The sequence below is a fragment of the Barbatula barbatula genome (assembly GCF_947034865.1).
Source record: "Barbatula barbatula genome assembly, chromosome: 19".
Lineage (NCBI taxonomy): Eukaryota > Metazoa > Chordata > Actinopteri > Cypriniformes > Nemacheilidae > Barbatula > Barbatula barbatula.
The window spans coordinates 18,370,205-18,395,844 of NC_136782.1; the positions used below are offsets into that span (position 1 = coordinate 18,370,205).

The 25,640-nt window shown below is 38.2% G+C and overlaps 1 protein-coding gene across 1 annotated transcript; it reads left to right on the forward strand.

Annotated features, from left to right (window-relative positions):
* Positions 1 to 64: 64 nt before the first annotated feature.
* col4a3 (collagen, type IV, alpha 3) lies at positions 65 to 25,640 on the forward strand. The gene is made up of 52 exons (XM_079480675.1): positions 65 to 267; positions 6,253 to 6,309; positions 9,263 to 9,352; positions 9,945 to 9,989; positions 10,088 to 10,132; positions 10,562 to 10,624; positions 10,846 to 10,899; positions 11,147 to 11,173; positions 11,620 to 11,694; positions 11,779 to 11,841; positions 11,963 to 11,998; positions 12,070 to 12,117; positions 12,273 to 12,347; positions 13,561 to 13,605; positions 13,734 to 13,796; positions 13,955 to 13,999; positions 14,153 to 14,206; positions 14,298 to 14,339; positions 14,450 to 14,531; positions 14,716 to 14,751; positions 14,843 to 15,007; positions 15,336 to 15,425; positions 15,649 to 15,744; positions 15,846 to 15,916; positions 16,047 to 16,235; positions 16,312 to 16,480; positions 16,638 to 16,730; positions 16,822 to 16,926; positions 16,998 to 17,092; positions 17,205 to 17,355; positions 17,453 to 17,566; positions 17,657 to 17,824; positions 17,926 to 18,015; positions 18,106 to 18,240; positions 18,332 to 18,430; positions 18,511 to 18,600; positions 18,710 to 18,849; positions 19,172 to 19,298; positions 19,416 to 19,496; positions 19,598 to 19,699; positions 19,779 to 19,826; positions 19,917 to 20,102; positions 20,182 to 20,312; positions 20,571 to 20,643; positions 20,754 to 20,825; positions 21,043 to 21,168; positions 21,247 to 21,345; positions 21,446 to 21,655; positions 21,872 to 22,049; positions 22,742 to 22,856; positions 23,021 to 23,193; positions 23,523 to 25,640. The coding sequence occupies exons 1-52, from the start codon at positions 181 to 183 to the stop codon at positions 23,596 to 23,598; spliced, it is 4,989 nt and encodes a 1,662-aa protein (XP_079336801.1). The 5' UTR covers positions 65 to 180; the 3' UTR covers positions 23,599 to 25,640.

Consider the following 25,640-nt stretch of genomic DNA (forward strand, 5'->3'; position numbering starts at 1 on the left):
GGGTTTACTGGTGCATCCAAGGCGTCATGTTTGCATTTTTTTAGGTTTGCGCTTTTTTCCCCGAGATGGTCGCAGGGATTTGGAGAGTTTGCGTTTCCGTGCGGGACGCCTAAAAAGAGTTTGACTGAGGTGACTGCGGATTGACCGATTGTGAGAACTGCGCGCACGTCCAATATCAATATGAAAATGGATTCTTGCTCAATATTGCGAACGACACTTGTTGGACTGTTGCTGCTTGGACTTCTTACACCAGCAATGACTGATGGGGTGAGTATAATTAATACTTTGCTGATAAAAGTAATACAAATTCAAATGGTTCCCATGAACCATCAGCTGTATTCCATTGAAACCATACAATATTTGTTTATGTAACGTGTTTTGGATCTTAGTCCAGTAGGATTTAATAGTTTTGCATTGGTTTCCATGCGCCATATAACATCCCACCAATAGCACCCAACACATTAACAGTAAAAACCCAAATATAGACAATTATAGTCTTCCCCAGTACCATTTTTGTTATAACCATCCAATCCATTAGAAGTGTTGTGGTGTTGTCTATCAATTATAAGAATAATTTAAGTATAAACAGTAAACACCAAAGTTTGCAGGGTCATTCATAAATCAACCATATGGACTTTTCCTGACTATGACAGTATGGATGAGAGATAAGCAAACGATCTGATATGTTACAATGTTGCATTAATCTACGCTTGAAACAGGAAATGTTCTGTTCTACTTCTCTTGAAATCCTTATACTTTTCTGACTTTAGTTTTTACAGAATCCAGTAGGGGCGCTTTATCTGTCACGTCCAATAATTAAGTACAACTCTAAATTATGTCTCGTATTTTGTTTAACGACCTGTATATTTTTGTGTCAGGGAATTGTTTAAAGTTTGTCTGAGGCCAAAAATGTCCACTATTGTTTTCATACAATTACATTTTATGTGAATTTATGTGAAATTCAACCATCTTACCATTTGATTTCATTTATGTATCGCTTTTTTGTATTTCCCAACTTGAGGATAATGCTAAAGGTGTGAACCATTTGAATATTGTTTACTTACATTTATTTATTTTGTAAACAACAATACTGAAATCACCAGGTTGTTTCACTCTCTGGGGGATTGTGTGCTATGTTGAAGAAGTGGCTGTGGGGTCAGTATGGTTCTATGAGAACTGCTTCTTATATCACATGCAGACATCTATTGCAGGTTCTGTCTTGTAGATGCTGCCCCTTATCCAGACCCATCTCTCTCTCTCTCTCTCTCTCTCTCTCTCTCTCTCTCTCTCTCTCTCTCTCTCTCTCTCTCTCTCTCTCTCGCACGCACACACGCACACGCGCGCACAAACGCACACACGCGCACGCGCGCACACACACACACACACACACACACACACACACACACACAAGTCTCATGTAAATACTGTACAGCATATCGAAATTAAACATGATTAAGTCTCTCGTTTTCAAGCAACAGACTGTTGTGTGTGCCTTGAAGTGATCCGGGATGTTTTCTGCTCTGGGATGGAAATTTGGGACATAAGCAGGGAAAATGCCCGGAATGTTATGAAGGAAATAACCTGTGCATCTGCCCCCAGGGTGAAGTTATCAATAAGGAGTGAAAAAAGATCAGAGGGGAAGCACAAGAAACTCTCTTCTCATCTCCTATCCTGTCGTCTCTTCTCCTCTGCTAAACACTAATCCCATATCCCGCTCTGACCTGTGTGTTTTTAGTCCATGGATTCAGCCCTTTGTCCAAGCTGCTTGTTGATTCAGATTCCCTCTATTCAGATAAAGCCGTAGGACTAATTGTCAGGCCTGGTGGATTTACTGAGGCAGTATGGACCCCGCCACGTTTATCTTTCTGCATGTTTGACCAATCAAAAGGCCAGAGCGAGCTCAGCCATTCCAAGCTTTAGGAAGTCAGAGTTGACAGTGGCTGCGTCCGAAATCGCATACTGTCACAGTACAGACTGATTTGGATTAAGCACCTACCTATCGAGCGTACGTTCTATGTAGTGTATATAGAATAGACGGTTTCATCTTAACAACATAAATAAATGTTACTTTTGTGACCCCCAACTTAACTTCCGGTACGCATTCACAAACAGTAGAGTGCCTGTAGATTATTTCTGAGACCAATCAAAAGAAACCAAGAAGAACCGTTACTTGGCTAAACTTGTCTCTTCAATATTTTGAATTTAGACTCTGATACCAAGCTCAACCACTAGATGTCAATGTACCATATGATTTGTTTAAATTACAAACAAACAACAGGACTGTTCAACAAATTGTTTATTTAAAAATGAACACAACAAAGGGTTTATTTTCAACAAATTCAACAAATGGTTTATTTAATGCAATTATTATACAGTAAAATAATAACACAAATGAATATTAATATACATTAGATTAAATATCAATCGTTATATTATTAGACACAAGCCAAACACAAACCGGAAGTTAGCTGAGGCACGCGTCCGATGAAACGTTCTATACATTTCGGACATACTGCATCTGCCATGTTTTTCATTATCATGTGACCTGTATGCTCTTTGACCTATGACGTACGTTGGCGTTGTTAAACAAACCAAATTATTGTTAACTTTGACATCTGAATTTGTGTTACGTGAATGCGTGAGACCAATAGAAGATCAAAATATCACAACGTGACACCCACTCAAAGTCTCGTGGCATCATGGTGTCCAATACACTCTCACAAATTTATGGTAGTTACGTGTATGGGAGTCTTTGTGTAATTTTATATATTATGTGCATTACTTTTTAAAGTATTAGGTCACTTGAGGTTCTTCAGACCTTACAAACGTTATGATCTGAAGATGTATGCATAAAATACTTAAGGAGATTCCCCCAAATAAAAGTTCATCCAAATACCAATGAAGTAATTTGTGCCTCTATCTACTTTACAGCTGTTTTGTCATCGTACTGATTTGTTTAAATTCTGTGTAATTCTTTTTCACATCACACATAAATGCACTGGAGTTTTACTGACAGCCTGACCGTGAAGTTTATGTTGAAGTGAGGAGACATTTGGCAGTTGTTCACAAGCAGATAAACATTAGCTTGATTATTTCAGACAGGTGTCGAAGAATCTGGGTTTGTTTGTGTGTGTCAGTCTGAGCCTGTTCCTGTGGGCTGATAGACTGGGAGGTGCTTAGGAATATTTTCTATTCATCGCTGCACTGCTCTTAGTTTGGGTTCGGTTCAACTATTTTAAAATCAACAGGAGCGCTTTGCCACGGTCAAATTTCACACTTTTTTTTCTGTCTTCATTTTCATTCCATTCTTTCATTCTTTTACGCACCTCTTATCTACACACCCCACATTTGCATCACATACATTCATTTTTTTGGGACTTTGTTTTGAGTAGGGATGCACGATAAATTATCGGGCATATCGGCATCGGACGATAAATGGTCATTTTTCAAAATTTAAGCCGATATATTATAGCCTATAATCTTTGAATCATTTCCTCTGGCTGAACCCCTTCAGCTGCACGCTGCTCACATTTAACCAGTACAGTACTGCCTTTCCGCATGATCATTCACAAAACATTTTTCATGTAGTATGTAGATATTGATTCATGTGTAAAAACAATTTGTTTGAATCCGACTGCTGTCTGAATGCTTGCTGTCTTGAGACCTGTGAGACTTGTGGCTATTGAGAACACCTTTCTGGGTTGCATCTTTAATTTGTTTATTGAATAAACATTATACCAAAAAAGTTTGTAAGTTAAAGAATCTTGAATAAGTGAAAAGTGGGCTTGGTGCTTGATTTTCAGGGGGGAAAAATTATTTCTCAGTCTCAGAAAATGTTATATTAATATTTAGGTGCACTGTTCTGTATATCGACCAACATTTGGCTTCCAATGTTCAAGAATTGTTTGGTTATCGTTATTGGCCAAAAAGTACATATCGGTGCATCCCTAGTTTTGATGGAGAAAATTATTTTGGGAACGATTGATGAATCGATGTTTAACACATGACATGTTTTCAGTCCGTCTGTGTTTACCTGTCAGTACGTGACTTCACCTTTAGCTTATCTGCATAGAGGCTCTGTGCATCTGCGAGCACGCACAAATAAACTCATTCTGCAGGCGTCTTTGAAGCAGGGGGAAGCCCACAGCATGTGTGCACCAGTACTTGAGGCCTTTCTCAAATAATCTTCAGATCTCACAGTTGCTGGATATTTTATTACATGTGTCGCTGAGGGCCTGTGTGTGTATTAGTATGTATCGTCACCATACATCTTATCTACAACATCAGCAGAGTTTAGAATTCTGAATTCAGAGAGGCGAAACAGGGAATTGGTGTTTAACATGAATTGATTTAAGAACCTGTGCAAAGTAAAGGAACAGTTCACCCAAATTTATATTTACCCTCGAGTTGTTCCAAATCTTTAGTAGGAAGAGTGCTTCCTTGGTATTAAAGCCCCCAAAAAGTTTTTTTTATATATATATATATGTCTCACAAAAACATACTTTGGAGTTACAGTCACATAGTCAATTGATGGAATCAGATTGTACTGATGATAAATAAATAACACGTCTGTATTTAAAAACGATTATCTTTGGATTATGCTACGTTGCAACTAAGCGTCTTTACAAAACACCTCTGTCAACAGCCAACAAAACTTTTTAAGCACACCCTCAACATTCTATTTTCCTTCAGGCAGGCGCAGGTCTTTATCTGACTCTGGTCTGTTATCTTGGTATCTCCATAATGGCATCTGGTTCAGAAGCTGATTCCACAACACTGACTACAGATCCATCACAACTGATAAGATAAACATGCACATGCGCAACCCATACTCACCAAAGTTCATATACCGGCCTTTGCACGAATCATCACACACAAACAACATATAAATCACATGTATAAACAAAGTAAAATGGATTCTGAATTGATAAACATTCCTGAACCGCTCTGTTTAATCCCCACAATTCTGTTTATCTCATTTCTCTCTCCATGCATGTGAGCGCATTGACGTGTGCATTTGTTGGCATGTGTATATCTCTCTTTTATGTTATTGTCACATGCACAGTAAAACCCAAACAACTGGTGTACAAATCATCTATTACACTCCATCTTATCGTCGTGTCTATGTTTTACAGACTCTCCCATTCTTTAGAACTGCAACTCCATCCTCCATCACACACACACACAATGGCAGTTACAAGGGTTGTCCCAATGACAACAGCCTCAACAATCTGAGATCACTAGGAGACTTGTTTTGTCTCAGTGTGTTCCTGTAACGAACCATCAGGGCCCTCTGTGATAACCTAAACTATGGTAAAAAATAATTTTACTTTAGTAAAATAAACTTAAAATTTTCGATTTTCCCTATTGAATACGTATATTTGACTTCCTTGATCGATGCAGACTCAATCCACGTGAGATTTCCAAGTCACTGACTGACACACAAAACCAGACCCAAATTTTTTTATTTGGGGGTCCCCCTTTGTCCCGACAAAATCGACTTTTGTCTATGTTTGATTATTTGCAAGCACACTTTAAAGCTAACACACCCAATTCTATTAGTTGTAACTGTGTTTGGGATGTAGGAATGTCATAAAAACATTTAAAGTTTATTGTGATTGTCAAAACATTTGATAATTTCATTACTACTAATTTTAGTTGAACTGTCCCTTTTTTAGCACAGACCATACAAAGGTTGTGGAATAATTTTTCAATGCATTTAACTTTTCGCAAAGATTTTACTTAAAATATCATATTTCATAATCATAATCATATTTTTAATCTAAATCAGCATTAGTCGTTTGTCTTGCTGAACAGCTGAAGACGTGACATTAGCTCAGTCTTGTTTGATTTGATTAGTCACTGCTCGCAAAATCTCGCCTTATAATTACAGGCTAACGCCTGCACCTACCCCAACCCCAACAGCTTAATAAAGTTGAACTACGTGTTGCCATACTTGTTTATATTTTTTTGATAAAAACTGTCAGTAAAATTGCATTCATCGTGCCTGACATTGTTTACTATGACCCTCTCGGAAACTATGAGCATTGTAAATCCTGTGTGCATTCATCTCATTAATATTTTTGGTTGGTGGGAATCCAAAAAAAGAGCAGGCACTTAAACTAGTGTCATGGATCTCTGTGCAACACTATACCATTGTGTTTGCATGGGCTCACCCTTATCATTTTCCTTAAAAAAATGTACAAGTCATACTGTGTTCATGTTTGTTCACATATATGTTTGTTCACACAGGGCTGTTCTTGCAGCGGGAAATCCCGGTGTGACTGTCATGGAATTAAAGGCGATAAGGTAAGAGTATAAGAACACAGATAAATCTATACACAGACTCACACAGATAATAAATTATATATATATACACATTAAAATATGTGCACATATTGGTCACGACACTTTTAGAATTTGTAATCGTTGGGGCTAGACACATACATGTGTGTACTTTGGAGAGTGTCTAGACTCAGAAGATGCCCGATCAGCTGTATGATATAAACTTTATGTAAGTGCTGCCCCCTTCTGGTAGCACTAGAGAACCACTATGAAGTCATAGTATCTAAGGCTATGACTTCATCCATACTGTAATCTGTTTACTAAAGATGCTTTAAAGGAGTAGTTCACCTTCAAAAATAAAATTCTGTCATCATTTACACCCTGCTTGTCATTTCAAAGCTGTATGACTTTCTTTCTTCTACAGAAAACAAAAGAAGATTGTTTGAAAAATGTTGGTAACAGAACAGCCCAGCCCCCATTTACTTCTATTGTACCAATGCAAGTAAATGGGGGGCTGTGAACAACTTTCTTCATAATATATTATTTTGTGTTTTGCGGAAGAAAGTCATACCGGTTTGAAATGACAAGAGGGTCAGTAAATGATGACAGAATTTTACTCCTTTAAAGAAACAAAAACAAAGAAACGGATGAACACAAAAAAAGATATTTGGAAGAATTTTAGCAGCTTACTGTTCTGAGGCACCATTGACTGCCATAGTAGGAAAAATGTGTATTGTTTTGTTCTGTTGAGCACAAAGAAAGATATTTTGAGGAATTTAGCAAAGAAAACAGTTCTGGCGCACCTTCTATTATCCTATAATTGTATTCTACCATGGTAGTCAGTGGTGCCCCGGAACTGTCAGTTGCTAACATTCTTTCAAATATCTTTCTTTTCAGAACAAAGACATTTCTACAGATCTAGAACAATTAGAGAAACATGAGACAAAGTTGATATTGTATAACAATTTGAAACATTTCAAACAACTCCATCAAGTTTTCTGAGATTAAATAATCACCAAACACAAAGTATCTTTTAAACACAAATGAGAATAAATACTTTAAACACTTTAAAAAAGTTGTCTAGTTCTTGAAAATAAATGGTTGGATGTGGCTGTTATGACAACTGTAATATTCGGGGCTTGGCTACGACATATTAAAAAATGATGTTGTTTTATGGTTGTGGGTGGTCTCCTCGATATTTCTACGTGACACAACAGATATGGATGAATTGGCCACCCAGGTGTCCATATCAGATAATCTACAACACTATTGATGCCCGAAAATACAGACATTTATCAAGAATAGTCACGCATCTGCTATTCTGTATGTCACTGTGTGTGTGTGTGTGTGTGTGTAAGTCTGTGTTCCAGTTCTTTCTATACATGTATGTTTGGCATACCTGTCATGGTATGTTCCCTGCAACAAAAGCCAAGGGATTTATAAATGGGATCTGATGCATGCAAAGTTATTTTGCTGAATCGCTGACCAGCTCTTTTTGATCTCTTTGTTGATGGATAATTGAAAATAATCTTGAAATGTGCATCATATCTTAAAATTACATCCAGTTACACAAATTTACTCAGTTGGGTTTGTTGAGGTCATTCGGTTCTAGAATACATTTCATTTTGAAACTCTTTTATGTTTGTTTAACCTTTTTTATGTAAGTTTCTCTCCATTTGTTTACATGCTAGTTATCATTCTATTGAACATTCAACATTTTATGGAAATAGACTCTGTTGCAGAGAACATTGTACATGTATCTCTTAACAGAATGACACCTGCTGAATAAGACCAATCGACCATAGCATTTTGTTACATAGGCTGGAAATTGTGGTGGGTATACAGGGGGTCGCGTTACAATGGTTGGCCTCCTATCTGTAGGATATAACCCTCTCAGCGAGCATTGAGAAGTTCTGTTCTCAGCCAGTTCCCTTTTCATGCAATGTTCCCCAAGGGTCCATTTTAGGCCCTTTACTTTTCTCGCTGTATATGTTTCCCCTTGGTGCCATTTTGAAGAAATATAAGATCTTGTACCACTGCTGTTCTGACGATAGTTTTTTCTTCTAGCAAAGATCGATAATAGGGATTCCTGGAACACGCTCTCTGACTGTTTTGAAGAGATAATATGTTGTATGACTAATAATTTATTGCAATTAAATAAAGGCAAAAATGAAATTCTGATTTTATGCCAACCTAGGTCTATAACCATTTCTGGTTTGGTCTCTCTCTCTGCTAGTGTTCAAACTCACGTATGAAATCTTGGGGTTGTATTTGATTCATTGTTGAATTTTGAGAAACAGGTTTGAAACGTAGTGAAGGGAAGTTTGTTCCATTTGAGTTCAGTTGCGAAATAAAAACAGCTTCTGTCCCACAAAGATTTGGAGACTGTAATCCACGCCTTCATAACAGTGCTTGGACTACTTCAACTCCCTTTTTAGCGGCTTGCCTAATTGTCTGATATTGTCTGCAAAAAATGCTGCAGCAAGGCTTCTCACTGGTACAAAAAAGGGATCATTACTCTCCATTTTAGCATCCATTGGCTCCCAGTCAGGTTCAGGATCTATTTTGAAATTGTGTACAAGGCTTTGTTGGGTAAGGCACCAAAATATATCTGTGATCTTCTGACTCTCCTCAAAGTGCTCTCAGATCTGGTAAACAGTCTCTTTTAATCGTCCCTCGTTTTCGCTGCAAAACAAAAGGTGCTCACGCCTTCTCTGCTACAGCTCCCAGGCTCTGGAATAGCTTGGCTATTAATGTGAGGCTAGTCCCTTCACTCAGCAAGTTTTAGATCTGCTCTTAAATAGTAGTTTTTTTCTTTAGCGTTTGATTAAGATTAGTTGTTTTAATGTAAGATTTGTTTTATGCATTATGTTTTAAACGTACAGCACTTTGACGCAACTCTTTTTTTAAATGTGCTATAGAGATAAAAAGAAACAAATGTGACTTGACATGACTTCTCTATCTGTATCTCTCTCAGGGTGCGCCTGGGTTTCATGGGTTGGATGGTGTTCAAGGAGTTCAAGGGCATCGAGGAAAAGAAGGCCTTCCTGGAATCCCTGGTCCAAATGTTTGTCATTTACGGTTTTGTTAATACATCACAGATAACAATATATAAGAAAGATAATCATTATTCAAGTTGCTTTTGTTTTTAATCATATCTTAGCGTGTACGCTGAGTGTATCTCTTTATATGTCATCATTTCAGAATTATTTTGAGTTTTTCTTAGTTTGATCTTTGTATGTGTTTAAGTAAATATATAATTTTAGTTTGTGGACTAGTGACAACATTTATTTCAAATTCCAAATGAAAATGTTTTATTACTTATTTGCAGACAATTGAAACAAACTGGTAAAAAAACATTACCAACAGTGTTAACATTTTTTACAGAACTTGAATACTGCAAATAAAACAAGTTCATATTAAAATATATTTTATAACCAGTTTGGATTCAGAAATCGTAAAGGATTAAAATGCAACTAAAATCGCCTGATACATATAGAAAAGCTTAATAAAGGCTAAACTGAAGTGCTCTCTTATATTTCCTCTTTGGCTGTATATACTGTCCAAATATCTGGGTGAATTTTCTTGTCATCACTGTGATTTTTATGTATCATGGATTCCGTGGTTTGATATCAATAATGTGTAAATTTTTATCACAGGGAAATATGGGAATTCCGGGCCAACCAGGAATGAAAGGTTCTAGGGTATGCCGTTTGTATCTGTATATCAATATATAATCTCTGGGACCCTTACATAATTGAAAAGTACATAATTTTGTGCTCTTTTTTATTCTCATCATTAGGGAAGTCCAGGGGAAGCAGGATACGTTGGCTCACCAGGCATTCCTGTATGTTTTCAGAATATTTTACATTGTTTGCTTGATATACCATCAAAAAATTGTTTACCTCGCCCACACTATTTTGTAAAATGTTTTGTTTACCTTGTATGTAATCTTGTAAGCTATAAATAATAATGTCATCCCCATTTGTTTGGGGATGGGGCCTCAAGCTTCCTCATATTACTGTATGCCAGATTGCACAGGTACGTCCGTCAGGTAAAGGTCTGAAAAAAAAACATTCTCTGTGAAAGAACATTAAAAGGCAGTTTTACATACATTCTTAATCATAAACACCTTAAAGACATCTTCTAGATCACAGGAAACATCTCAGAGACATCTTGCAGATGTAAATGCAGACATCCAATAGATGTCACCGAGATATGTACTATCAGGGTTGGCCAGAAACTCATTAAAGTATGTTATGTTTTTCTTATTCAGGGGCTCCATGGGAAAGAGGGTCCTAGGGGGCCTCCGGGTCTTCCAGGATGCAATGGAACAAAGGTAGACAAAGGACTCCATTGTTTATAATCACCATTTGAGAACGATTTGTTATTTATCAGCAAATTTGTATTATTATTTCGTACTGGACTTTAAATGACATTATAGTCAAGTCATTTTCATATAGGTTTAATTCAGTAATGCACCAACACGCGGTGTCCTGCTCACCTTCAGATTTTTAACATTAACCACTTGTATCTATACCTCAATTGTGCTTTTTTCAGGGTGACCCTGGTTCCCCAGGCATTGCTGGGTTGAGGGGGTGTCGTGGCCAGCAGGTGAGTTCTGAATAACTGTAAATGTAAATTTGTATTGAATGACATTATAAGGTGGGAACACAAGAACCGGAAAAAGCTGTGTTTCTATAATCAGCTTTATTTTGCCAAATAAACTTAAACAGTTTAATGAGATAAAAATCTTTAAAGTTTTAAACTGCACCAAACACTGCTTATTTTCCTCTATCTGTGTTTTCTAATTTGCTATGTGTGTACTTAAAACCAAACTAGTGTAAAACTGTTGTTTCAGGGAAAACCTGGCATCCAAGGACCTAAGGTGTGTTTTTATTTGTTTTTAAGTGTTATGAATCCCTACAAAAGACATAATACATAAATATATGTGTACATATATTATTCATCCAACTATGTAAATGTTGTCATTATTTACTGTGTTCGCACTCATCTCATTCAAAACCTGTATATGATTCTGTGGAACACAAAAGAAGATATTTTGAGAAATGTCTTAGTGGTTTTGTATTCATACAATTGAAATCAATCTGGGCCAGGGTTGTTTGGTTACCATATTCTTCAAAATATCTTCTTTTTTATTCTGCCGAAGAACGAAAGTCCTACAGGTTTGAAATCACTTGAGGGTGAGGAAATTATGAAACCACAAGACCTTAATTGGAGTTTTAACTGGGAGATGTGTCCAATTTAATATATCCTTTTATGAAATAACCTTACGGCCAAGCCGATGTAACCAAATGTTATTGTCTTTATTAGGGAGACACCTTATACTTCCCACCCTCTGAGCAAGTGAAGGGACTTTGTGGGTTTCCAGGCAAAGAAGGAGTGAAAGTAAGAGGATTAATTCTAAGATTCACATTTAGAACAAACACGTGGACAAACAGTGTGTTCAGTTGTCTGGTTGTGGATCTGTAGGGTAAGCCTGGGTCACTGGGGATACTTGGACCGGTGGGACCAGAAGGCCCTATAGGTACACCAGTAAGTTATTCAGCATTTTGATCTTTATTATTGATACAAATGACAATGTGATTTAAATCCTTTTTGTAATAATTTCAAAGATGTATTTATCTAACTTTACCACATTTAAAAATATCTATAGGGAATACAGGGGATTCCAGGGTTGCAGGGAGAGAAGGTTAGTCCTGTTCACATAGATTTCTAACATGACCAGTATGGGTATACTCTATGTGTTTGTATTATGTTTAGGGTATCGAGGGTCGAAGCATAAGAATACCTGGACCCAGAGGTCAGATGGTCAGTATTTCCAACCAGACGCTATACTGCTGAACTTTTACTCTTTAAATAATTTTTGTGCATCACCTAATGTGAACATCCAGAGCAAACTAGATTGTGTTATCTCTTAAGGCTTTTGTTATGTAATTAATCTATTTGCTGTGGCTCTGTTGTAGGGGGACAGGGGTCTGCCTGGCATACCAGGAGACAAAGGTGTCAAGTTATTTGCATCAGGACCGAAGGAGCCTAAGGTAGCCTAGAGCTATATATTATTCAGACGTGCTCAAATTTGTTGGTACCCTTACAGCTCATTGAAATAATGCTTCATTCCTCCTGAAGAGTGATGAAATTAAAACCTATTGTATCATATATACTTGCATGCCTTTGGTATGTCAGAGAATAAAGCAAAGAAGCTGTGGAAAGAGATGAATTATTTGCTTATAATAATTATATGCTTATTCTACAAAGATATTCTAAAATGGCCTGGACACATTTGTTGGTACCCCTTAGAAAAGATAATACATCAAAAATTGTAGAAAATAATAGACAAGCATGGTAAAGGTAAAGGCTACAAGACCATCTCCAATCAGTTTGATGTTACTGTGACAACAGTTGCAAATATTATTAAGAAGTTTAAGGTCCATGGAATTGTAGCCAACCTCACTGGGTGCAGCCGCAAGCTACAGAAAACGTTTGCATGCAGTGAAAAAATTCAAAAGGATTCCCGTAAGGGGTTCCCATAATTTTTAAATAAAATCAAAAGAAAAGTCAGATTTCTATTAAATATGGAATAAACAATGGTGGATGACAATTACTTTTTGTCAGTTTCAAGTTATTTAAAAGAAAATTGTGCATTCTTTGTTTTTTGTGGAGGGGTACCAACAATTTTGAGCAAGTCTGTATACAGGTATGTGTATGTAAGCTGCACAGTTACATTATTCCTCTATTATTATCCCTGCCCAAACCTCCATCTGTTGGATGATATCAGTCACAAAATGACTCCACAAAATCATATCTAAACTGTTTTCAGCAAACGTAAATTAAAGCAATTACTACTCATAGTCTCTCCTTGTTAATCATAAAAAATTTACGTTTACTCAAAAGTCACTTACTGAATCTGTAATGTGTCAGAGGAGAACTGGCACTCCAGGCTGATACTGGTTTCTCATGAGTTTTTTCCATTAATTTTTTTCATCATTAGATTTTTGATTCCTTGCCAGAGTGCCGTGTTGACTTGTTCACCGGGAGACTGCTGATATTAGATTATCTTCTGCAAATTCCTTTAACATTGCTTTTATGAGGATGGACCTCTCTGTTTCTATTCTTTCCACTCTTTTACTGTACTGCTATGTCTTTTCTTTATTTCATGTAAAGTTGCTTTTAAACAAAGCAACATTGTAAAAAGTGCTATATATTTTAAATTGACTTTTAAATAAGTTTTTATTGTCACTTTTTTGTTTTCAGGGTGACCCGGGTGATCCTGGAGACCCTGGCTGCATTGGACCATGTGTAAGGAAACAAATACACTCACATACAGAAATGTTATGTTTGTTTATGTTATGTTTGTTTGTTTTTACAATTGTGAAGAGCTTCAAATTAGATTTTTATTGACAAATCCTATTCGCTTTGCTCCACAGGGTCCTCCTGGGCTTCCTGGTTCAGAGGGGGAGAAAGGGGAAACAGGGGATCCCGGCGGCCTAGTAAATAACATTATTCAAATTTTTTAATAAAAAAAAACACAACATTCATTAGCCAAATTATCAAAATCTCTGGCTCATATATTCAGAATTTTTTTATTTCTTATGGCCTCAATCAAATCAGTTTAACCTGATTTGTTATACTGTTTTTTGATTTTCAGGGTAAATATGGTTCGGATGGACTAGAGGGTGAGGTCGGCCAACCGGTAAGAACTTAACCCATTACAGCTAGTCGCCTGACAAATGCATGCAGGTCACCAAACTATTTTTAACCAGCCAATCCAGACATTCATCTAAAGAAACCAAGAAACGATTAAATGGAACAGAAGGTTTAAGTTATTTTTTATGTGTTTACACAGGGTGTGCATGGAGATCCCGGATATCAAGGATATATTGGGATAGCCGGGGAAATGGTATATTTACTGTTTCTGTCTGGATTCTTCATTTAAGTGGAATTTATTTCAGTCATTCCTAAATTAATCTGTTAGTATTTGTTCCCATTAGGGTCTGAAGGGTGACACTGGTCCCCCTGGTCTCCCTGGAGAGGTACTTGCCCTATACATCCAGTTCAAGTATTATTATACGGTTTTGAATTTTTTTTATTGAAATGTAGATATTATTTTGGTTTTAGAAGTGATGTGCGTGTCTATATTTAGTTCATTGTAGTAAATGGGAATGTTAAAGGTCCAAAAGGTTTTCTCGGGCCACCAGGATGTCGTGGCCTCAGGGGAAGTGAAGGTTAGTAACTAAATAACTAAATTAATTAATGTTGTGTTGCTTAAAAACAATCAACAAAGAAAAACAAAGTCCAACAAACTAACAAATAGCAAATCATTGACATTACCAATGATCTAACTTAAGCCTGTTGTAAGATCAAAGAAACATTAATTAATTAGATTCCTATAAAATTGTCTTTTGCAAGGTTTCCATGGCTTTCCAGGAAATCCAGGACCACCAGGTAAATGATGCATCTTTATCGTTCTGTTTCTCAACCACACATCTTTACGCACAACCACACATTTAACATCTTTTTTACTCAAATACGTCAGGGACTGCTAAACCTGGACCTCAAGGACCTCCAGGTCCTCCAGGGTTAAGGGGTGTAAAGGGGGACCATGGAGAACCAGCACCTTACGTCACTGGACCAAAAGGATATGATGGACTACCAGGAGAACGAGGACTCCTTGGTGACCCTGGGCCTCCAGGAACCCCAAGTAAGTGTTCTTTATTTACTTTCAATAGGAACATGAACAATATTTGTTGAACAATATAGTTGAACCTCACATTATTTCAGTCCAGAATAATATAGAAGGTTAAAATTATAATATTTTCACACATTGTCTGACATCTTGGATATATTTTATTCACGGAGCAAGACATTATGGCATTGTCTTTTTTTAGAAGAATCTTAATTAAGTAAAACAAATTATGTTATCGTAAGATTTAAAGAATGCACAAGGGACATATTTTTCAGCAAGCACATAAATAAGGTATCTAGGACATCAAAGTTTTTTTTCCTATGTGTCTGGTTCCCTCCCTCAGATGTCATTGCCCATGTGGGACAAGGAGGGCTTCAGGGTGAGAAAGGCCTAAAAGGCCCTGAGGGTTTCCATGGAGATCCTGGAAAACCAGGTGTGATTCATATGGCATTCATTCATATTTATTTTGACATTGAATTGAATATAGGAATGTTTAAGGTTTTATTGTTGTGCTCAAATCAAGTTGACACCTGTGACATGCTGTCAGATTTGACCTTGCACACACAAACTCAAAACAGTCTATTCAATAATTGTCTATTTAACAACGACCTGAGTAGATACATGTGAATAAAATGTATTCTTAATTTCTTTCTAAGGTGAGCAAGGAGATCTGTGTTTGTTGTGTGTCATCATTGATGCTGACCCTGGACCTCCCGGACCACGTGGAGATCCTGGTCAACCTGGAGATCCTGGTGAAGTCATCTCTCCGTGTTAAAGCTCATTGGGATTTTACGGATTGGATGGGTTTGGCAACAGGTAGGAGAACTATTAATAAAGGCCTGTCTCTTTGTAGGTGTTGTTGGGAATCAAGGTATCAAAGGATCTCAAGGCAATCGAGGCCCAGAGGGTCAATCTGGTCCTCAGGTGAGTTTACCAGCACACTTGTTTTAAAAAATGTTTTGCTATACCTGATGATCTGCAAATGCGTCTCCGCATTTTGCTTCAACAAGAAACTGTTGAACATGTCTGTAACAAGAATCAAAATCTTTAATAGGGTTCATTAGGTCCTTCAGGCTTACCAGGGCCCCCAGGATCCAAAGGAGACATTGGGACAGTAATTGAGACAGGGGAGAAGGGCCAGAAAGGAAACCCTGGTGCAGCAGGACCATCTGGGATACATGGAAGAGCTGGCACACCTGGAAATCCTGGCTATAAAGGCCCGGCAGGAGCAAAAGGAAATCTGGTTCGTTTTAGAATAGTCTTTACCAATTTTGTACACCGGGAACAGCTTTGAAATATTTTGACCATGTTTTTTCCAGGGGCCTCCAGGACCTAAAGGAAACAGTGGAGACCCAGGACGTGAAGGAGGACCTGGAATTGAAGGTCCAACAGGGAATCAGGGACCTGTGGGTGTGGGCCAACCAGGCCCACCTGGAGAAAAAGGAAGCTTGGGAGTTTTGGGCCAACCGGGAAATCCAGGAGAACCAGGTATGCAAGAATATATAAATGGAAGTAAGTATGTGAGTCTAGGTTAATAAAAGACAATGGCATTTTTCTAAGAGAAGTGATGACAAACAGCAGTAAAGTACCACTAGTGGTGTCAAAGTAAACGTACATGCTCACACATTGCAGTTACATCACACAGGTGAGAAAGGATCTCCAGGATTGGTACTGTCGACCCCCGGAGACTCGGGAATGCCTGGATGCCGTGGTACACATGGTCTACCAGGACCTCCGGGTAAAGCAGACGAGAGCGTTGATGTATGAACAACTGCACAGAGTTCCAGATGTAGATTTTATGAAGATGTTCCTCTGTGTGTTTGTTAAAGGTAATACAGGTGACAACGGATTTCAAGGATTCCCCGGACTAGCTGGGCTAAAAGGAGAGAAAGGGCTGTCAATACCGGGAGCTTGTGGACCTACTGGTCCTAAAGGTACAGTAGGTCATAGGTTTGTGGATTTTGGATTTGGATGGGTGTTCTCAAATCTGTGCTTCTCTTCTCAGGTGATAAGGGTGTGAAGGGGAGTTCAGGTCCACCTCATTTAGGATGCATAGGCCGCCCTGGCCCAGCGGGACCACCAGGGCTGCCAGGCACAAAGGTCAGAGCGGTGATATGGAAGGAATGTGTACCATTGGATGGAACTTGTCAGCTGGCTGTGCATCTTTATTGATCAAGAACAGACTGACAATAAACTTCAATTGTATCTATAGGGGGACACAACGTTCAGCAGTCCAGGGCCCATGGGTCGGCAGGGGCTGCCAGGAGAAGAAGGGACCCTCGGGGATCTAGGAGACTGCGGCATTCCTGGACCACGTGGATGTCCAGGTCAAAATGGGAGAGATGGGCCACCAGGAGAACATGGTTGGTGGATTTCTGATACTGTATACACACAATTGTTTTCATCAAAATCACTTACAAATGCACACATGTACATGCATTGTTTTCACACTGTTGACAGGTGTGCAGGGGTTTGATGGCTTGCCTGGAGTAGAAGGGCTTCCAGGATCCTGTACTGCAGGGGCCAAAGGTGATGAAGGCCCCTTAGGACTCAAAGGAGAAGATGGACCCACAGGTTAGAAATCTCACATTTGTTAGAAAAGCAAAAGTACACAAGTAACCCAAAATCTTGTACTCCCTGTGACATATTGTAATTTTTCTTCAGGGCTGAAGGGTCCTATGGGGCCTCTGGGTGACACTGGACCACCTGGGCAAGGTTTACCTGGTACAACAGGTGAGGCTGGGATACCAGGGATAAATGGAGAGACAGGTTTGATTGGTAACCAGGGACAGAAAGGTTTCAAAGGTCGAGATGGCTTACCAGGTGTCCCAGGTACTCAACATACGTGAACACTCAAGCATAGCACACTTGTTACACAAACATATACTTATTAACCTAATTGAGTTCACCTTTGTTCTATCTGCTTGTTTAAGGTCAACGGGGACATCAGGGGAGTCCCGGAAGCGCTGGCCCATATGGACCAGATGGAAATCCTGGACCTCCTGGACCCCCTGGATCTAAAGGTTTAAATAAACAAGTTGCAAAATACAAAGAATTGTTTATGTGTATTGTTTGATAAAATTATCATAATGATTGTGATAATCTCTTTTCAGGTTTAATTGGAAGCAATGGAGTGCCAGGTAATATAGGACAATGTGGAACACCAGGAGACCGTGGTGCTGTTGGTCCCAAAGGAGAGCCCACAAGCATGGTGTCTTCAGGCGATCCTGGTGACTCCGGATTACCAGGTGACTTTTCAGCCTCTGGGATACACTGTGCACGTTTTACATATTTGTTGGTGGCTCATCAAGACATTCATTGTAAAATACTATGTTTTAGGTATTATTGGTCTCCCTGGTTCTAAAGGCGACCAGGGAGTCACAGGCAACTATGGAGCATGTGGAAAGAATGGACTTCAGGGTGATCCTGGTCCACCAGGTACAGATGCCTTTCTTCATACATATTCCTTAAAAAGCATACTATACATATTAGAAGACAATTGTACATCTCATTCTTAGGTCCTCCTGGTGACCCTGGCATAAGGGGGGTTCCTGGAAATCCAGGTATTGATGGCAGCAATGGGAATCCAGGGATTACAGGGTTTCCGGGTATGTTCATATGCACACCAATTAAGTGCCTTGAATTGAACTCATTTATAACAGCAGTGATGCTTTAATATTATTTTACATACTTAAATGTAGGGACTTTTTCTTACAGGCTTGAAAGGTAGCAAAGGTTCACCTGGTGGTCGTGGGGAGGCTGGGACTCCTGGTTGCCCGGGATCTGATGGACCAAAGGGGATCAAAGGTGAACCCAGCCAGCCTGGGCTCGGGCTTCCAGGAGCACCTGGTGTGAAGGTATTGTCTCCTATAATTTGGAGTAATTTAATATGCCAGGTGTGAAACAGCGCCACCTGCAGTACAAACACAGATTGCCGTAATAACTTGTCTTTGGTAGGGAACGGTTGTTTTTTTAAATGACGAGATAACTTGTCAATGGTGGGGAAAGAGTTAAAATACTTTAAGTATTAAAATAAATATGCATTTTTTTATTTGATTATACTGACTAGGCAGCTGGGTCACCAGCCTACTACGTTTTAAAACGGAAGTTATCTTGTCAAAGCAAATTAACACAGATATTACATTGGCTACCCACTTTCATTCTTTCTGATTCTGTCAGGGGGAGCCGGGTAGTCCAGGGAATAAAGGTGGGAAGGGTGACAAGGGTATATTTGGCAATGCTGGTTTCCGAGGTTTACCGGGGCGTCCTGGGGAAAAAGGCAAAACTGGAGTTCCAGGAGATCCAGGTATTCATGAACTAATTTGTAATACTAATCCTAACGAATGCACCATTTATTTCTCATTTTGTGTCAACTTTACGTACAATTTCACAGAAACTGTTTGTTTCTGATTCTCATTATAAGGATCTCCAGGACTTCCTGGTGATAATGGTTTAGATGGTCTTCCGGGTGCACCTGGATATCAAGGGCCTTCTGGTGGACCAGGTATGATCTGATTCTTTAACAACTTTAGATCACCTTTAGATAAAGAACTAACCTTAAGAGCTTGGATGCATGTAAGTGTCTGTGTTATTTGTTTTCTCAAGGGGTTCCTGGTCCGTGTGGGGATCCTGGAGCTCCGGGACCCCGTGGAGATCAAGGGAGGGATGGTATTCCTGGGCCAGTTGGAACAAAAGGAGATAGAGGCCGTAAGACGTCATATGCAAGCACATGCATATACACACATACAGGATTAATTTTATTAAACAATCCTCATTTTATTTTTAGCCACTGTTAACGGGAATCCTGGCCCACATGGTTACAAGGGTGAGAAAGGTAAGTCATTAATGCTGACCAGTTTTAAATGTAGATCTTTATCACTTCACTATGTCTGTATGATATGTGTGGTGTATATAACAATTTTAGGTAATAAAGGCGAACTCGGACCTCAAGGATTATGTGGGCCACCAGGACCCTGTGGGCCAGTTGGAGATCTTGGTCCCCCTGGTCTGCTTGGAGATCCGGGGCCACGTGGATGTAAAGGTTTAGCTGGAATCTGTATACCTGGACCAAAAGGGGATCGAGGACCAATGGGACTACATGGCCGACACGGTAGTTAGTCGTCTTTGAGTTTCTTGAATTTGAACAATTTCTCATTCTGTTAATTCTGTGCATGTATATGCAAATTCAGGTTTCACAGGAACACGTGGGCCTCCCGGTCCTCCTGGTCCAGGAATGAAGGGAGATAAAGGCATCTTTGGGCCACTGGGCCATAGAGGACCGCCAGGGTGCATTGGTGAGCGGGGGTTTCCAGGAACACCAGTAAGTGGACAATAAAGACAAATGTGTATGCTAGTTAACCTAAGCAGATCTTTAACAATTTTGACATCATCATGTGTATTTTTTGAGAAACTTGTAGTTCTTTAATTTGTAAAAAATTTGTAAAAAGAACAATACACAAACTTAAATGACCTTTATACAGTAGGTAAAAGAAAAAATGTAAACCAAAATTCTGAAGCTCACCGAATTTGTTTGTTGGATTACATTTTTAAGACCTGAGGTAATTCTTTTTTTTTCCAGGGTGGAGATGGAGGCCCTGGCTACAGGGGTGTGAAAGGAGAAATTGGGCCTTTGGGTTGCATGGGGCCAAATGGTAAGACATCCTAATTAGATGTAGTTCTAATGAAAATGTAAAAACGTGGGACTGGTAGATAAATGTATTTTAAACACATGTTTAAAATGTGTTTTGTGCTTGTATTGCAGGTCAACAAGGAAATTGTGGACCACCTGGCCCTCCTGGGTCAAAAGGTTGTAAAGGATCTCCTGGATCTAAAGGTGATATTTCATGACTGGTGATGCTTTATCAAGCTTCCATCCTGACTAAATGATTTTTGATAATCTGAGTTGTTCTATGGTCATGTTTTTTGCATGTGAAGCCAAAATATTTTTGCCGATTTGTTTTTGTCATGCCAATCATTAGTTTACACAACAACAACCTTTCTTTCAACATTTGACAAAAAACATGAATAAATAAACTTTTATACTGTATTAGGTCCTAAAGGTTCTGATGTGGTGCCTGAGGTCATCCAAATTCCAGGAGACCCTGGTTTACCTGGCCTAGTCGGTGAAAAGGGCACACAGGGAATACCTGGCCCTCAAGGATTACATGGACCTCCAGGTAATCCATAAACACACAAATCACACCCAAAAACAATTTTTTTATTCAGTTTTATTAATCTTACATAATTCATTTCAGGAACACAGGGGTATAGGGGAGACACAGGCTCAGATGGTTCTCCTGGACGGCCTGGAAACCCTGGCCCGAAAGGAGACTTTGGTCCACCCGGACAGGAAGGCAAGTTTAAAAGCTATATCTCCTAGAACATATCCTTCATGAAATCAATTTGATCACAAAAACCACATACTATAGAAAAATTGTCTGGTCCTTTATATAGGTGCTCCCGGGTTGTCTGGCGAAGTGGGTCGCAAGGGTGCGGTTGGTCCCCAGGGACCAATACAAAACGTCACAAATGATGGGTTTCTTTATACCAAGCATAGTCAGAAAATTAATGTGCCACCCTGCCCCAAAGGATCAAGACGTCTGTATGATGGATATTCTCTTCTCTTCATCCACGGCAATAACCGTGGACATGGTCAAGATTTAGGCATGAAACGCAGCAAATCATACACACAAACACTGACAGGATGACACACACATGCACATATGAAAATGTGAGATGAAAAATTATACAGTATGTGAGCACATTATAAACATAAATATAACAATACAGTCCTGAAGAGCCATATTTAATTAAAAACACAAACACACATATTTCAACCAGGGCAATAATCTGTGTGTGTGTGTGTGTGTGTGTGTGTAGGAACGCTGGGAAGCTGTATGCAGAGGTTTTCCACCATGCCTTTTGTGGTGTGTAATCCTGATAACACCTGCCGCTATGCCTCTCGAAATGATTATTCCTATTGGCTGTCTACAGACAAACCGATATCCAGCGACGAACCGTTTATCTCTGGTAACATACTGGAAGAGTACATCAGCAGGTAAACACATTTTGCCGGTCTGGTTTTGTTTATACCCTGTTGTTCTGCAATTTTGAGCTGTTGTATGTAGACTTATATTAATCTATATGACGGCAATACATAACAATGTTTCTTTGGAATTCTTCTTTGTGTTAGTACACTTTAAAGGGACGGTTCACCCAAAATAAAGATTCTTACATTATTCATCCCCCTCGAGTTCTGTATAAATGTCTTTGTTTCAATGAACAGGAGAATGATATTTGGAAGAATGCTTATAACCAAATAGTTCTTGGCCACCATTGACTACCATAGTAAGAAAAATGACAATGGTAGTCAAAGGTGCCCAGAACAGTTTGCTTTCCTACATTCTTCAAAATATCTTATTTTGTGTTCATCGGAACAAGTAATGTATATAGATTTGTAACAACTCGAGGGTGAGTAAATGACGACAGAATCATTTTTGGGTGAATCGGTCCTTTAATGGGATAGTTAATCCTTTTTTCTGCAGAACACAAGAGAATATATTTTTAAGAATGCTGGTAACCAAACAACAAGGACTATCATTGACTTCCATTGTATGGACACAAAACTATTGAGATACTCCTCAAAATATCTTCCTTTGTGTTACAGATGAAAGTCATTTTTTGGTAAACTGTTCCTTTAGTAGTTGAATTAAGAATGACAAATTAACTTAGTTTCTCTCTCTCTCAAAGATGTGCAGTATGTGAAGCACCAGCTAATGTAATAGCAGTTCATAGCCAGACAACAAAAATCCCACAATGCCCTGCAGGATGGCTGTCACTGTGGAAAGGTTACTCCTTTGTAATGGTAAGAGTCAGACATTTTGTAATCTATGCCATTAACAACCTTGAATTATTATGAAGAAAGCTGAAAAGTTGGAATCACTTCATCTTTCAAATGGAAAATAATGTATATATTTCACAAAAATTGTGGGATATTATATCTCTGACCTCTGGGTATGTGTTTCATAGCAAACAGGCGCAGGTGCAGAAGGTTCCGGGCAGTCGCTGGTCTCTCCAGGTTCATGTTTGGAAGAGTTTCGGAGGATTCCCTTTATCGAGTGTCATGGCCGTGGCACCTGTAACTTTTACCCGGATTCCTACAGCTACTGGCTGGCATCGCTTGACCCCGACAAAATGTTCAGGTGATGTAACTGAACCAAAAATAAAATATTTTGGTGACCAGAATGAAAAATCTGTCATCATTTACTTTCCTCTTGTCATTTCAAACCCGTGTGGCTTTCTTTCTTCTGCAGAACACAAAAGAAGACATTTGGAACAAAGTTGGTAACAGAAAAAACAAAATTCTTTAAAATATCTTCTCTTGTGTTCTGATGAAAAACGGAAGTCATAAATGACAAAAGAGTGAGAAAAGGGTGATAGAATTTTCATTTTTGGGTGAACAATCCTTTTAAATCAGATATTTATTAAATACGCTCATTTGTAAATGTGTTTTTAAACTTTCACTCTTCAGTGTACCGGTCCGTCGGACAACCCCGCAACCAGACATCATCAGCCGCTGTCGGGTCTGTATGAAGCTGCAACCCTAAGGTCAGCGGTCATGACCTATAGAAGCAAAACTAATATTTTATGTCTCTGGTCGATGACATAAAACAATTTACTAGGACAGTATTTTCATGACATGTATAAAGTCATTAGGGTTTTGTAAATCAAAACTACTTTATCATAAAGACAGTATACTGTAGATTTAGAAGACAAGTTAATTGTTGACAGAGAGAGAAATTTGTGCATTTCTTCAGTGGCTCCTCCTCTGTTGTCTCTCAAGCACTTAAAGATGTGGTGTTTATTCAAAGGTTTGCCGCGGTTCGTTTAAGCTTAGCCAGTTTTGCCATTGAGACTACATACTAAACTACTTTGAAATAGCTTTCATAATCTGCGGTGTGAATGATCTTTCATTTGGTTATAAATAACATCAGTGTAATTTGTGTATAGTGTAGGAATAGCCATGGATTGCAGAATCTACAGAAACACCCCGATGTAGATAATTAATAATGAATTCAGCATTCAAACATTGACTCGTGAATATTTTAGCACTTTGATTTTGGGTTGCTCATATTGAGTAAACACTGTATATTTAATTCAATTGTTAAAAATTAATTTAGAAATGTAGAAAAGCTACGGAGAAATAGTTGACCAATATGGTAAAAACATATTGGTAATATTCTTTATCGATTGTGAAAAACTAACGTGTAAAGCTATCTTTTACTCATTAATGTCTTCTTGATTAACAATCTATAAATATAGATATTCCATAGCGTTTTCTAATTTTAAAAACAAACAGTAACAAATTACTTGTCAAATACCCAATATCCTGTCATTGATTATTGAAACCCCTAATAATCCTAAATTGAAATTCAATAGATTCCTGCAGAAGACTATTTGAAAGACTATTAAAAAAGATCAATGTACAGTAAGCACAGCCTGCATATTTTTAGGGTTTTCTATCTGTTGTGTGGAAATATCCAAAAGTCGTGTTTTCCTCCTGTCATGCCTAAAGTGCTATAGCCTTTCTGGTGCAAGGTCATTCATGTTTAACTCTAAATGATTTAAAGGGACAGTTCCTCCAAAAAAATGAAAATTCTGTCATCATTTCAAGTTGTTCCAAACCTCTAAACATTTCTTTGTTCTGCTGAACACATTTAAAGAATGTCAGTAACCAAACAGATTTCATCCTCTATTTGCTGCAATAGTAGTGAAAATAAATACTATGGGAGTTAACGGGGGATGAGATTTGTTTGGTTACTGACATTTTTCCGAATATATTCCTTTGTGTTTAGCAGAACATCGAAATTTGTACAGATTTGTACAGGTGAGTAAAAGATAACAGAATTGTCCTTTTTAGGTGAACTATCCCTTTAATGATGCTATTTGTTGGGTGAATAGGAAAAGTTTTTGAAAACCACGACTAGAGAAAATATATGTGTTTTATAGTATATTTATGTGTTCAAGAGACACTTGTCGTATTTCATTAAGGAACTTTACCATTTTTTAACAAGGTTAATGTTGATAACTTTAGTTATACTGATGACTAAGCAGGATTGATAGGAAGTAAGAATTTTGTACAATTTATAGTGTTTTATGGTAGTGACACTAAAACACAAAACATGGCACTAACATTTATAACTTCATCTTTATGACTGAAGTGTTTATATTGGGAGAACCTGTGCCATTTGTATTAAAATACTGTAATGTTTTTTAACTATACAAAGTCACATTTTTTTGTAGTTTACTGTATTTGTGGAATACATGTGGAATTTTCTGTGGAAAACATGTTTAATTCTGTTCCATTCATTCTCTGTAACTACTTAGTGCTCATCCATACTGATTTTAATTAGCAGAAGCAATGTTTTTAGTTTTTTTAACACTCCGCCAGTTCATGCATATTAATGATTGTGTTATTTTGTGTAGTACCATTGCACTAATTCAGTACATATTTTGGATAATATACTGTATGTCTTGTGTGTAAGTTGTACTTAAAGATGAAAATATATTTTTCACCACATGATAAGAAATTACATTGGGGACATTTCAAGTTAAATGTTTTATGTAATTAAAATCTATTTACATGTTT